The sequence below is a fragment of the Peromyscus eremicus genome, chromosome 22 (genome assembly GCF_949786415.1).
Source record: "Peromyscus eremicus chromosome 22, PerEre_H2_v1, whole genome shotgun sequence".
In the NCBI taxonomy this organism is placed as follows: domain Eukaryota; kingdom Metazoa; phylum Chordata; class Mammalia; order Rodentia; family Cricetidae; genus Peromyscus; species Peromyscus eremicus.
This window is the reverse complement of record NC_081437.1, coordinates 25563909-25579169: the sequence shown is the minus strand read 5'-3', so window position 1 is coordinate 25579169 and position 15261 is coordinate 25563909. Positions and strand designations below refer to the sequence as shown.

The window sequence follows — 15261 nt, the reverse complement described above, 5'->3', positions numbered from 1 at the left end:
TATGCATGTACATTCAAGACCCATCAAAATACTTATTCTTTTAGTAATAATACTTTCTGGTGCCTGTTATACATGTCTTTATAAAACAAACACATTTTACAGCATATTTGGAAAAATAAAATTGTGGGAAGTTTAAAATAAGTCTAAAATCAATTATAAATATATGAGTACTTAAAAGAAACTCGTTTTTAAAGAAAATTAATGCCAGTATCAGCCCTGAATCACAAATAAAAAAATGAATTCCCCCTTCTCACCTGGCCTGACCAGTTGGTATGTTCCATTCCTCTCGCTGACCAGTACTTCGTGATTTTGATTTGTCTTTGCAAACAGAATCCGGCTGTTTCAAAGTGCGTTTGGCTGGAGGAGATACGTGGCTATCACTTAAGCTACCATCAACTTCAGCTTTCTGAAAGACAGCAATAAAAATGTATGTACTATTCCTATCAAGATTAATATGCTTGATAATGTTTCTTCTTTTAATTTATATATATATATAAATTATATATATTATATATATATATAATATATATATATGAGAGAGAATTTTAATCAGCCTGGTAAGACTGTCTCAAAACATTAAAACGAAAAAGGCAAAGTTTACAACTGCTTGGAGTTTATATTATATCTGTGACATCCCTCATTCTTGTTTAAATACTCCAGAATACAAATCCCAAAGCAAGGACACTTTACTACCATGAAACCTTCCTTTTTAGGAAATTCTAACACAGAGCCAGTCCATTCAGATTTCACCAAGTTTCTCCACAACATTTCTTTCATGTTCAAGGTCCTATCCAGGAGCACAATCAGATCTCCTCTTCCCTCACTTTGCAGCAAAGCTGGTCTTTAATTCTCTTTAACAACCTTGACTGTAAGAATACAGTTTTCAACAGGGCGTGGTAGTGCACACCTATAATCCCAGCAGGAGGCAGAGGCAGGCTGATCTCTGTGAGTTGGAGGCCAGCCTGGTCTACAGAACAAATTCTAGGACAGCCAAGGCTACACAGAGAAACCCTGTCTCAAAAAACCACACCTGTAATCCTACCTCAGAGGCTAAGGCAAAAGGATTAACTCAGATGTGAAAACAGCCAGAACTACAGTTTAGTTCTAGAGCTACACTACTGCAAGATCCTATCTCCAAAAACTACAAGAAACCAAGGGGAATGAACGGGCATAGGGATGAAGGGAAAAGGGAAGGACAGACAGGTAACAGCTTTCATTGGCTAAGCCAGCCCTTCAGTCTGGGTCTAGGTTATTTCCCTCATCATCTGATTGAGGCCACATGTTAGAAGGGATTTCATGAACATGGTGCTGTACACACTGCACCCCGGTCCCCCATCACTTGGCCATGATCACCCAGGGAAGCTGGTATCTGAGGGTTTCCCCATTTGTTTCACTATATATGATTCTGATAACTTACCATTATCCTGACTTGGAAGCAAACCTTCACCCAAAACTTCACTATGACAGTGACTTTTTTTCCAAGACAGGGTTTCTCTGTGTAACCCTGGCTGTCCTGGAACTCTGCAGACCAGGCTGGCCTCAAACTTAAGAGTTCTGCCTGCCTCTGCCTTCCAAGTGCAGTGGCTCTGGTCTACCCACACCACTCTTTGTACATTCTTAGTAGGCATTCTGCCCTCCTTCCCCGCTAAGTTAATTTCTATCAAATATAGACTCACGCATTCTCTATACTACAAATCATAACACTTGACTCTTGTTTTGTTGCTCAAATTATGTAAGATTTGGCCAATGGGAGCCCCTTAAAAAGTGATTCCTGTATCTTTTGACACACCTCATCATTTTGAATACATTTTTACAGAAGAATTTTCAGAACTCATTTGGTACTTTCCCTTTCTGGCTCTATAAACCATCATTTCTGCGAGGAACCCTGGTTCCTTTTGGTAAAAGATGGTATTGAGAAACCAAGAACTAGGTACCAAGTCAAGTGTACTTGCTGTTACTGGAGTTTCACTGCTAGTGAGCCCTCTCAGAAAAGAGAACCACAAATATTAAGCAAACATATACAGATCTATTTCTAAAACCGTACATAAGTAATAAAAACATGGGCTTATCCCAACACTGCAAAGTCCTATCCCACATCTTAATCCCGCCCAGTCTCTTCCTCTTCTACATTTATAAACCCTTCTCAGATAGAAACCTGGCTTCCATTATTATTAATACATTTATTTAACCATGGTGTCTCATACATGTAATCCCAAAACTAGAAACCGGGACAGGAGGATCTCAGGAGTTCAGCCCAACCTGTCTGTCTGTCTGCCTCTGCCTCTCTCTCTCTCTCTCTCTCTCTCTCTCTCTCTCTCTCTCTCTCTCTCCAGATAAAGAGACAGACAGATAGATAGATATAGATATTATATATATATATATATATATATATATATATATATATATATATATATATTAAAAGCAGGGAGAGCAACAGCAGCTAGACATGGTGATACACACCTGTACAGCACGTGGAAGGTGGAGTCAGGTGGATCAGGAGTTCAAGGTTAGCCTCCTCTGCTAAATGAGATCCAGTCTCAACAAAAACGGCCCTAGGTTTGATCTGCAGCACCACAGAAACGAGAAAAAGGTATCATATGCCATCCTAGGTAAGTATTTCAAAGGCATATATAACCAGCAGCAATATGCCTAACATAAAAATATTTAAGAAAATCTAAATCTAGGCACAGGAGGCTGAGGCAGGAGGCTGCTTAAAGGGTCATGAGCAGCCTGGGAATCAGGGAGACCGTCTCAAGAAAATTATAATCCTTTAGAAAATCTAATTGTTTCCTTTTATGCTATAAATTTAAGAAATGCACTAAAATTATCCAATTTATAAATACATATCTTTATATTTTCCCAGAGCAAGATACCTGTATTACAATAGTGAAAATGTTACTAGGAGCTGAGAATGTAGCTCAATGGTAGTGCTTAGTATCCATGAATTATCACAAAGAAGAAGAAAAGTTACTAGAAAATATATGATTAAAGGTGTCCATGTACATTCTAAAGACATCCATTTAATAGAAAAAATTTCCCTAGAACCACGCTGGCCTCAAACTCACAAAGATCTGCCTGCCTTTGCCACCCAAGTGCTGGGTTCTATGTGTGTGCCATCCGCCTGGATGCCATCTACTTTTTTCAACACTTCTTCCTACCCTTTTCACCCTCCAAACCACCCCATATACTTCTCCCTGCTTTCCTTCACATTCATGGCCTCTTTTTTCATTACTTGTTATTGCATGTGTGATGTATATGTATATACATATATCATATTCCTAAATATAATCTACTCAGTCCTTATGTTACTTGTATTTATGTTTTCAGGGCTGGCCATTTGGCACAGGACAACCAATTGGTATGCTCTTCCCTAGGGAAGAGCAGCCCTCCTGCTTCCAGCTTTCCTCCACTGTGTATAGTTCTTTGTAAAGATTGAGGCTTCTTGGGATTTTTCCAGTCCAGTCTCTTATGTACAGTGGTGTCATCCTTATTCAGCTCATGTTTGGGTAGTCCTTTGGTGAGACTTTATGGTCATAGCTTCTGACATACTAAGAAGACACAATGTCACAGCAATCTGTCCCCTCTATTCCACAATGTACCCTGAGGCTTAGGTGCAGGAGTGTTTTCTACATGTATTCACTGGGACTGGGCTCTACAACTGTGTGTTTCTTGTGTTGGTTGTGGTTTTCTGTAGTGGTCTCCATCTATTGCTTTGTATGAACTATTTTTAAGGCCACAAGTACTAATCCTGACAATACAAAAAGAAAAGCAACTGCAAACTTACACATAGGAACCAGGCATGGCAGCACATGCCTGAAATCCCCACAACAAGAAAATCACAAATTCAAGACTAGTCTATGCTACAAAGTAAGACCTTGTCTCAAAAAAAAAAAAAAAAATTAAATTGCACAGTTCCTGGGGCTCTTGCTTTCTCTAGCCCCATCCTTTATCAGAGCAAATACTGAGGTTCCGAGATAAGTCAACTAGCTAATCCAAGATTATCTGGCTAATAAATTACAAAAAGAAGAAAAAAAAAAAAACACCCAGGAGCTGGTAATAATATCAAATGCCTTTGACTCCATCACTGGAGAAGGAGGAGGCAGATCTCTTGTGAATCTGAGGCCAACCTGGTCTACATAGTGAGTTCCAAGCCAGCCAGGGCTAGATGGTAAAATGTTCCCTCAAAAGCAAAAAGAGAAGCACCTATATTTTGGCCCTTCCAATTCTAGAATAGTTTTCTTGATTCTATCTCAGAAACTCCACTCTATTATACCTACGGTCTCACAAAAGAGAAAATGCCTTAAAAGCCACCTAAGTCAATGATTCCTCTAAGACATTCACACTATCAGTGTATTATGAAGACCAACAGCATACAGATCATCAGTCTGGGAGATATTAAAAACAGAATCTGAGGCTGGAGTGATGGCTTAGTGGTTAAGAGCACTAGCTGCTCTTGCAGAGGATCAGGGTTCAATTCCCAGCAACCACATGGTAACTCATCACCATCTGTAACTCCAGTTCCAGGAGATACAACACATTCTTCTGGCCTCCACAGGCACAAGGACACATGTGATGCACAGACATACATGCAGGCAAAACACCCATAAACATAAAGTGAAAAATAATTTTAAAAGTTACAGGGAAAAAAAGAAAACACAAAATCTGCTGAGCCTGGTGGTACCCACACTTAATCCTGGCATTCAGTAGGCAGCGGCAGGTGACTCTCTCTCTCTGAGTTTAGAGACCAGCCTAGTCTACAGAGGGAGTGCCAAGACAGCCAGGGCTAACATAATAAGACCTTGTGTCAGAAAACAGAAGGGGTGGGGAGGAAGAGGAGGGAAAAGAAACAGACATACAGGCTCCATTCTCAGACTTTTTAACTCAGAAGTCATTCTAACAAAAAACCCTAGTGACGGAAGTGGACATTAGACTTGGGACGTACTGGATGGCCAAGTGTTTGCTTAGTGGTTCATCCCTACAACAGGGAGAAAACTATTACAACACAGTCTAAAGCAATCACTGAGAACAATATCCAGTCTTCTAAGATCAGGTATATTGTGGTACAGAAACTAATACCTAATAAGCTACTTTACCAATTTAGATAGCCTAAGTCAGCAATACTCCTTTTTTCTTCCTTTGAGACAGGGTTTCACTGTGTAGCTCTGGCTAGCTTGGAACTCACTGTTTACATCAGGCTAGCCTCGAATTCAGAAAGATCTGCCTGCCTCTGTCTCCCAAGTGCTAGGAGGGTATCATCACACTCTGCCAGCACTATATTCCTCCTAATCAAATCCTATCATTCACCATTTAACTCTTTCAAGGCAGAGTTTCTCTATTTAACAGCTATGCCTGTCCTAGGAATTCCTTCTGTAGACCAGGCTGGCCTAGAATTCACAGAGATCCACCTGTCTCTGCCTCCTGAGTCCTGGGATTAAAGGCATGCACAACCACTGCCTAGCTTAAGACTTTTTTTTTTCATTAAGTCTTCCTGAAAACAATCTAACCTAAGTTATTGTGTCTTCCTAATGTCTACATCTATACATCATTATTTCACAAGCTTATCTGATCAAGTTCTTTATTTGCTAGTACTAAAATATTCCAAACAAAACTGAAAACAAGCACTGTGTACTAAAAAATTAAACATTCAAAAACCCAAGTAATTTTTTTGAAGTCTAGTAATTTTTTAAGTAATCTGTCCATGTAATTTTCTAAGTATCAATAAATGAGTTTTCATATTTGTTATTGACCATTCTTGCATCCTAGTGACCCTTTTAGTTCCACCATTGAGAAGTTTTGGGCCCGGTGTGGTGGCACATGGCTTTAATGCCAGCATTTGGAAGCAGAGCAGGGGAAACTGCAGTAGGTATGTATGTCCTGTACGAGAGAATAAATAAAAATTTTTTAAAAAAAGAAGGAAAGAAGAAAAGATCATTTACATAAAAAAGAAGTAATAGTTGTTTTGGACCAGGCTTGGTGGCACATGCCTTTAAACCCAGCACTTGGAAGCTGAGGCCGGGAGGCCAGCCTGGTCTATAGATGAGTTCCAGGACAGCCAAGGCTACACAGGGAAAAAAAGGTTTCTCTCGAAGTGCTGTCCAAATACCACCTGCATCAGAACTTACCTGTATTAGTCATCACGTAATATAACCTGCTGAACTAGAATCTCTGGAGGTGGAGTCTAACAAGGGCCTCTAAATGATGCTTAGCATGCAAAAGTTTAAGGCCCTCGGGTAAACAACACAGTTCAGGTATCATCTGAGGCACATCATCCTGATACACTAAGCCCGTGTATTCACTTTTTACCATGAGAGGGTTCAACATGGACATAACAAAGACCAGACCTCAGCATCAACAGTATTATAAAAGGCTCCTTGCTTCCAAAAGAAGCAAAGGATTTAGGTAATACAAATAACTAGATGTAAATAGGTACAATATAATTACTTTAATATCATTTAATTAACTTCAAGGTTTGGGAAAGCTTTTTATCTACAAACCTGATACTAACAATTTACCTTTAATAGGTTGATCATAATGCTCAACCTTAGCTTTTTCATCTTCAAAGCGCTTCACTAGCTAATTATAATCTAACCCTTGGAGGGTAGGTGTTACTAGTTTCATGACAAAGATATTTCAGAGAGATTATGCAATCTACCCACAACCATTTAGCAATCTGTCAGAGTAATTAAAATCCATGAGTAGGAAAAAATCTTAGACTAAGAAAATAAATTCATTTAACAAATATTTATTGAAAACCTACTATGTATAGAAGGCATTAAGAGAAGGAGTAAAATAGACTTACTTGAAAGCAATACAATTCATCAGGTTGATAAAGAATCACAACAATGATATAAATACTATAACAACACAAAATTCTCAGAAAATGAAAAACCAGAAAAACTATTAATAGAAACAAAGGTCCCACAGTTAATCATAAAGTCTGTAGGTATGAACAGTCTTTTCCGATTTCCTTAATAAAACCACCTTTTGGGGGATGCCTAGGCATATTCCAGGACTCATGAGAAAGCTCAAAACAGCTGATCTTTTTTTTTCTTTTATTTGTAAAAAGAATGCACAAAGGTAGCAGTTACCATGACTGCAGAAAACAAAACTCAGACTGCTCTTTATTTACTTGAGGCCAGCGTTGACTACCAAATTCTGAAACTACAGGCATACAAAATGTCCTGAATATTCCTCAAAGATCCCAAAAGCAATGCTTACTATACTGTTTCTAAACTATCATTATAAAATACATAAAAATGATCAATCACTAGAAGTTGCAGAAAAATAAAAACAATCTACAATAATTTAAATGTACTTCCTTCAGATAGAATTTTCTGGATGATAGTTTTTGTTTTCAATCTGAAAATGTTACATTACCTCAAAATGAAAAAGAGGCCTGGGATTATAGCTTAAGAATATCATGACACAAGGTTCTGAGTTTGATCTTAAATAGTAGTAGTAGGCAGTGGGAACAGATACTACACAATGTGAGCCATCACTAAGTAGAGAAAAATACCACAGACTTAGAAGTTAGCCTCAACCCCACACTGCAGCACTACCACTGTGACTCTGAAACTGTAAAGATTGTTAAAAGAATAAGGGACAGTAGCCATGGTCTCAAATGCAGACGCTTGGTAGCTTTTTATCTTCACTGACTCATTCCTTCCACACCATTTATTAAATACCTATTTATGTTCGACATACTAAAGATTATAAGGGATGTAGCAGCCCCTACCTTTCAAGAAAGTTAAAACCCAGTTCCTAAAATCAAATGTAAAGGTATATAAAAACTTAAGTGCTATGACTATTGTAGAGTGGGGACAATTTTATTTAGTCTCTTTGTAGGGCAAGTCTATAAAAATTAAAACACAGATCTAGTAAGATGTCTCTCAGCAGGAAAAGCTGCTTGCTTCATAAACTTGGCAACCTGAATTTGATCCCCCAAGATCCAAGTGAAGATAGAAGGAGAGAATGGACTACACAAAGTTGTCCTCTGACCTCCATATGCACACTGTGGCAGATGTGCCCTATACATACCATACACACACACACACACACACACACACACACACACACACACACACACACACCATATACCCATACACACAATTATAAATAAAAATTTTAACTAAAATACAAACAACTCTAACCCAGTGATTTCACTTGCCCCAAAAGAGAAGAGACATGGTAGCACATACCTATAACGCCAGCAACAGGGAGGAGGAGGCAGCAGGATCACCACATACCTATAACCCCAGCAGCAAGATCACCTTTGGTTCAAGACCAGCCTCCTTTATACAAAATTCCAGAACGACAAGGCTACATAGCAAGACCCACTCTCATAAAAAGGAAAGGGAGACAGAGCAGATATCCAGGTCCGAGAAACTGTGAGGCACACCTTCTTGGATGTAAAAGCTAATAAAGACAACCTGGCCTTGAGTTGAGTGAAGCTGTAGGCTCCAGAAAATGGCTAGTCCTGACCAAGTGCCCCCGGATTTCTATGGTGGTCATTCCCCTGACATCATTTCCCTGCACAATACTAAGGGGCAGCCAAGACATTGCCAGCCAGCCTTTGCAGTAACTGTTGCAAGTGGAGCCACAAGAGGTAAATCTCAGCCTGTGCTAGTGGGGACATCCACTGTCCTATGTTCATCTGTAGTCCCAAAAGACAGGTGCTAAGGGATCACCTGTTTCCTCACACACACAGCCAACTAACCTTGACCTTTCCCAACCTATCTTGACCTTGTGCCCTGGGCCATGTCTCTACCAAACCAAACAGGGACTTGATCTTCATGAGTGACCTCTTCCCAGCCACGGAGCCCCTGCTCCAACAAACTCCCAGCTCTACTCAAACTGGACACAGTGAGACCCCTCTGCCCCTGCTGGGTCTTAGATGACACAGGTATCTCTGCCTTCAACGCCTCTCTCTATGCTCCACATCTTAGCATCATAAGAGACAGTCCAAGAAAGGTGGTAGCAGGCTTGCCCATAAATTAAAGCAGGCAAGAGCCTCAAAGACACAGGAGAAACTTCTCACATTATAAAAAATTCAAGGAGCCAGGGGAGGAAGGCAGGGAGCAAAGGAGGGTCTTTTCTTCGCATTTTGGCTGTTGTTTTTTAGACTCACTCTGTAGTCCAGGCTGCCCTGAAATTCACTTTGTAGCCTGGATTAGCCTCAAACTTAGTAATCACCCTTACCTCAGCCTCTCAAGTGCTGAGATTACAGGAGTAAACAACCACACTAAACTTTCTGCTCTATTACTTTACTGATAATGTTAAAAACATGGAGCATACTGGGAACCATGGTGATCCACATCTATAATCCCAGCACCTGGGCAACTGAGACAGGAAGACTGCCCAAATTTCCAGGCCAGCCTAGGCTACGTGTCAAAACCCTGTGTCAAAAATAAAAGGTTCTTGAAAAAAGATAACAGGAGAATTTAATAGAAAAATAAGCTAGATGAGGTGGCAAACTTATAATTCCAGCACTCAGAAGACAGAAACACGATAATTGGGGTGAGTTTGAATCTAACCCAGTGGTTCTCAACCTGTGGGTCATGACCACTTTGGTATAATTTCCAAAAACATTTACATTACAATTCATAACAGGAGCAAAATTACAGTTATGAAGTAGCAACAAAAAATAATTTTATGGTTGGGGGTCATCACAATATGAGGAAATGTATTAAAAGGTGGCAACATTAGGAAGGTTGAGAACCAACCTGTGCTATGAGACCTAGTTTAAATTTATTTTTTTAAAAAAAGTTTTTGAACAGTTGAAGTTTTAGGTGGATTTTGTTTGTTGGTTTGGTTTGGTTTGGTTTTTTGCTAAACAAGGTTTCTCTGTGTAAGCCTGGCAGTCCTGGAACTCGCTCTGCAGACCAGGCTGGCCTTAACTCAGAGATCTGCCTGCCTCTGCCTCCCTAGTGCTAGGATTAAAGGTGTGTGGCACCACCACCCAGGTGAATTTTTTTTTTAAGTTGTTTGGTTGGTTACGTTGAGACATCTCTGTGTATCCCTGATTGGGATTAAAGGCATGTGTCACCATGCCTGTCTATTTTTTTTAATTTTTAATCATGTGTATGCATGTGTCTTGTGGGGAAGGGGTGTATTTATAGATGGCTGAAGAGGTCAGAGGACAGTATCAGATCCACTGGAACTAGAGTTACAGTCCTTGTGAGCCACCAGAATGTGGGTGTTGGGAACCAGATTTGATTCCTGTGCAAGAGCAGCAAGCACTCTTAGCCACTGGGCCATCTTTCCAGTCCCCTAGATGGAATCGTAATTGGGCAGTGAAGACACACATCTTCGTGCCAGCCAGCTACTCTGAAGGATAAATCCTAAGGAAGACTGGGGCCCTAGGCTCAAGACTAGTTTTACTTACACAGTGAGACTTCCATCTAAAAGAAAGTGGGGCTGGAGATGGCTCAGTGGTTAAGAAAAGTTGCTGAGCCTGGTGATGGTGGCACATGCCTTTAATCCCAGCACAAAGGGAGCAGACAGAGGCAAGTGGATCTCAGTGAGTTCAAAGCTAGCCTGGTCTACAAAGAGTTCCAGGACAACCAGTGCTACACAGTGAAACCTTACCTCGAAAAACAACAACAACAACAACAAAACAGCATGCAAACTGTCTTCTAAGAAGTGGTCCATTCTCCTCCTTAGATGAATTATTATGGTTTTAATTCTCTACAAAATTTATCTACAAATTTTCAGTTGGGCTTATCGAGAGGGCAGGGTCTAATATATCCAGACTAGTCTCAAATTTGCCACTATCTGTCCTTACCTCTGGAGCACTGGGATGACATGTGTGCACCACCACACCCAGCTCTAGGAACATCTTTTAGGAAACCCTATAATCTTTAATTAAAAAATAGCCCCCAAATCTACAAATCGACTTGCAAAAACTAAAATGTACTTAGGTTAGAATATTAACATGCCCCCAGAATACTAGTATTAAAAACAGGGTCGGGGCTGGAGAGATGTATCAATACTTGTTGTTCTTGCAAAGGATCCTGGATCATTTCCCAGCACCAACACAAAGGCTCACAACCATCAGTAACTCCAGTTCCGGGGTACTCAATGTCCCCCCTCAGTCCTCCTCAGCCCTCACAGGGACCAGGCATGCAGCAGTCCGCTGGCTCAAACGCCATTACAAGATGGCGCTGGTTTCCTGTTTATCCCGAATGCTAACGTGTCGCTCTCCCGCCCGAAGGCTGATGCAACCTTGACGTGGTATCACCCGATAGTACTGACCAATCAGCTTACCGCCCAAGCTCCGCCCCCAGAACCTGCATATAAGCCAGCTTGCCCCGGCGCCCGGGGCCCTCCTCCCGTACCAGCTCTCCCGAGAAGCCATAACCGAGCAGCGTTCAATAAACCGTGATAGAGGAAGAATCTTGGAGTCGTGTCTTGCTTCCCCGCTGGTCGGGGCGCGCCGCAACTGGTGCCGAAACCCGGGAAACTTCGGACCTTGCGAACGACTCGGAGGAGGGCCGAAGATTCAGAACCTCACACGGGAACGGTGAGTACTCATAAGGTATGACTGACGCCTATGACACCAATCTTGCCTTTTTGCTGGACTTTTTCCCGTTGATAATTTTTGTGTGGGTTATCTTGGTGATTGGGTGCTGCTTTTGGCTGCGCTGCCACCGCGCGGAGGAAACTTGTTTGTGTTGCTGCGAGCGAAACGAAAGTAAAGTTTGTGTTGCTGCGAGCGAAACGAAAGTAAAGCTCCTTAGTGGGGACTGCCGGAGATAAGATAGTCTTTCGTTAGCTCGTTGTTTTCTTTGAGTATAAATCAGTTTCAAAGATGGGGAACTTTGACTCACATATTGAGTTTTTTGTCAAACCTGTGAAGGAATTACTGGGTGCAAGGGATATTAATGTATCCTCCGGTTCTATAAAAAGGGCGCTTAAAGAGATAGATCAACATGCGCCATGGTTCGCGGTATCCGGTGATCTCACAATGAGTTCCTGGGAAAAGCTAGGAAAAGATTTGGAAAAACACAAACGAGATCTAGGAAAAGCCACCTTGCCTTTTTGGAGATTGGTGAAATCTTGTCTGGATGAGGAAAAGGCACAGGAAGCAGTAGCAAAGGGGAGAAAGGCTATGGCAGAATGGCAGGATAGTCAGTCCGAAACCGGTAAGGAAACAGAAGCTAGCAAAGAAAATTCTAAACATAAAGAAAATAAAAGAGAAAAGGGAAGGAAAGGAAATTTCCTCTTAGAAAAGGGAGAAAAATTTTAATCAAGAAAAAAGGATTTTCCCGGTAAAAAGGGGAAAAATTTTGAAACTAGGCCTAAAGATTGGGGCCCTGTAGAGGAAGGATGAAGGAAAGAGAGAAGCCTCTTCCCAGTGGTAATGGAGGAAGAAAAGACTTTTTCCAATTGTAGAATTTTCAGGATAGCTGAAACTCTGAACTCTCTCTGCCTGACAGTGCAGAGCGGCAGCATCTGAATTACAAAGAATCGGCAGGTAAGCCTCATTGCTGCTGGCTGAACTAGCAAACAAGCCCAGAGCTTAAAGTTTTGCTGTCTGTTTGCTTAATTTTGGTTCAAATGTTTTTTATTTCTTTCCCTCAGAATGGGAATAATTCAATATTTAGGATCCCTTCATGGGAAATGTTTTTCTGTTTTTCCCTTATGGCGGGAATAACTCATTAGGTAGTCCCTTCACGGAAGTAAGAGAAAGTTTAAACGTGAGTGCACGTGTGCGGGGCAAGCACCCAGCATGGTGGCGAAGGTGTGTGTGAGATAGCCTGGAGCAGCAGGCAGGAGGCTTAGCCACAAGGCCGATGAGGGGAACAGACTCGCGGGCAGGCAAACAAGCAAAGGCCAGGAGAGGGACTATCACTAAAAGTTTAAACGGGCCCAACTTCTGGTGAAAAATGGTTTTGGTCAGACATGGAATACTAAGTCAATGCTGTTGAATTTCCAGGGATATTAATTATTCATTGTATAAAGGATGTTCTGTTCTTTTGATTGTCTTAATAAATGTTTGGATTCTCATGGTAGATAAACTAAGGAACAGAATTCATAATTGTGAACTATATATTAGGTATGCTCTTGTCTGTTGATCATTACTGAAAATTTGGCTCTGCAATTTAAGTTGCTTTCTAGAAATTCTTGGTTTAATTCTATAGAAATATAATACCTGAAATGGATTGGGTTGTTAGCTTATTAAATAATGTTGCTAAGATAAACCCATAAATAATAATCTCTTACTGATAAAGAGGTTACAAAATTATTTTTCCAGTAAATAAAATACAAGTAAATTGTTTGGTCCACATTGTTAATATTTGGCAATTTACATTAATGTTACTTGGAATCTATAAAAAAGGATCCTCTTTTTAAGATTTTATAAAAATACTCAGAAGTATTACCTAAAGTTACCTCTTAATCCTGTAGAGATTGTATTTAATGCTTTTATAATTGGTATATGTAAAAAGGACCATGAAAATAGAAGCTGTTGATAAAATTGCTCCATTATTATTGCTTTTATATTTTAATTGCAAAATGGCACCTATATGTAGAACTGGAGGCTTTGAAAGTATAGGAAAAAGGTGTTTTGACAAACAGTTATCAATGATAAACAGCCTAAATTAAAAATAAAATTATATGGGATTGAGATTAAAAGATTACTGGATTCTGGTGCTGGACATATCTATAACTTCACAAGAATCCTGAGATCCCAACTGGCCTCTACAAGAAGTCAGGAAAATGGCGGCTATTACAAGATCTTAGAGCTGTAAATAATACCATGCTTCTCATGGGAGCAACACAACCTGGCTTGCCTGCTCCTGTGGCAATTCCTAAACATTGGCAATTAATTGTGATTGACTCATATGGATGATATTTTATTGGCTGCTAAAGATAAAAAACTTATTTTTGATGCCTTTTCTAAATTACAAGAGATTGTATTCCTTATAATCCTCAAGGACAGGCTATAGTAGAACGCTGCCATCGTACCTTAAAAACATATATTGCTAAAGTAAAAAGGGGGGAGCTAGGGGCTCATCTCTACTCTCCACATTCTATTCTTTCCCTTGTTTTATATATTTTAAATTTTTTATTGGTGGATTCTGCTGGAGTATCCACTGCAGATAAGCACTGGAGGGCTCCTGTTGCAAATCATCCTCTGGTGCGATGGAAGGACCTTTCTACTGGCACTTGGAAGGGACCCGATCCGGTGTTGGTGTGGGCCCGGGGATCTGTTTGTGTCTTTCCACAGGACAATGAATTTCCTCTTCGGGTTCCTGAGCACTGTGTGCACCCTGTGGCTGCTGCTGAATCCCGACATGGCAGAGACCTATTGGGCCTTCGTAAAAAACTCTCCCCTTCTGATGCCAATGGGGATTGAGAGCCCAATACAGCCAGCCTTGGCAAACATTATTGTAAGCCTAGGAAGTGTAGCCATGTGGTTGGATTCTTCAGAAGGTAATGTATGGTAACCTTTTTTCAAAAATGTTGAGAATGTGTCACACCTTGGAGATTAAGGATAACTCTGAAGGTCAATGACCTTCATTTGTTAACAGTAGCATGCCAGCTAAGCCTTTTCACATTTTGCAACCCTCTTCAAGCTGGTGTAGTACCTACTTTTCAGGAATGGCTCTGTGCAACATTTATTGGCCTCCTGAAATTCTTCTAGCCTCTTTTGAAGACACCTTAAAATTTGTGAGCCTGAATGTAGCCATTAATGAGACCATTAGTTCTGCTCCTTGTTTGCTGTTTTTGTTTTTGTTTTCTTTATGGTTCTTAGTTCTTTTGCAGACCTGCCAGCCTAAGTAGTGCTGGGATCAAGAAAAATGGGCCTTGGTGGTTCGTGTTCCTGGAGCTGCGTCCATGCCAGTGGACCATGGCAGCTAGACACAGATGATGCTAACACGCTCCAGAAGAGACTGACATCACTGTTGCCGTTGTTGCTGTTATAGCGGTGGTGGCCACTGCTGCTACTATTTCTGGGATGGCTATTTCATAATTGGGTTCTACAGCTAGCACAATGGAGACCCTGGCAGCAAAAGTAGCTACCACAGTTAGTTAATCTTTTATTTTATTGGGCATGATAAATTTAATTCTACAGTTATACATTTAAATTGGCTTTGAAAGTTGCAAAAAGTTCCATTTGCGTATGGGATACCACTTTACAAGGACTCCAATTTGCAGTAAGGCTCGTTTAAGAAGGGAATGGCTCAATCGCCTTTAGCCTCCTGGCTATGGGTAGGTTAGGACTACTGTTGGTCTTTTCTGGGTCGCACAGATTGC

The 15261-nt window shown here is 40.7% G+C and overlaps 1 protein-coding gene across 1 annotated transcript in view; it reads right to left on the bottom strand.

The window, feature by feature from the left end:
• The window catches only part of Atad2b (ATPase family AAA domain containing 2B), a 136738-nt gene that overhangs the window by 108463 nt on the left and 13014 nt on the right, over positions 1-15261 (bottom strand). The window contains exon 2 of the mRNA XM_059248368.1: positions 255-406. Within this exon, the coding sequence (XP_059104351.1) occupies positions 255-406 (152 nt within the window). The remainder of the gene's footprint in view (positions 1-254; positions 407-15261) is intronic.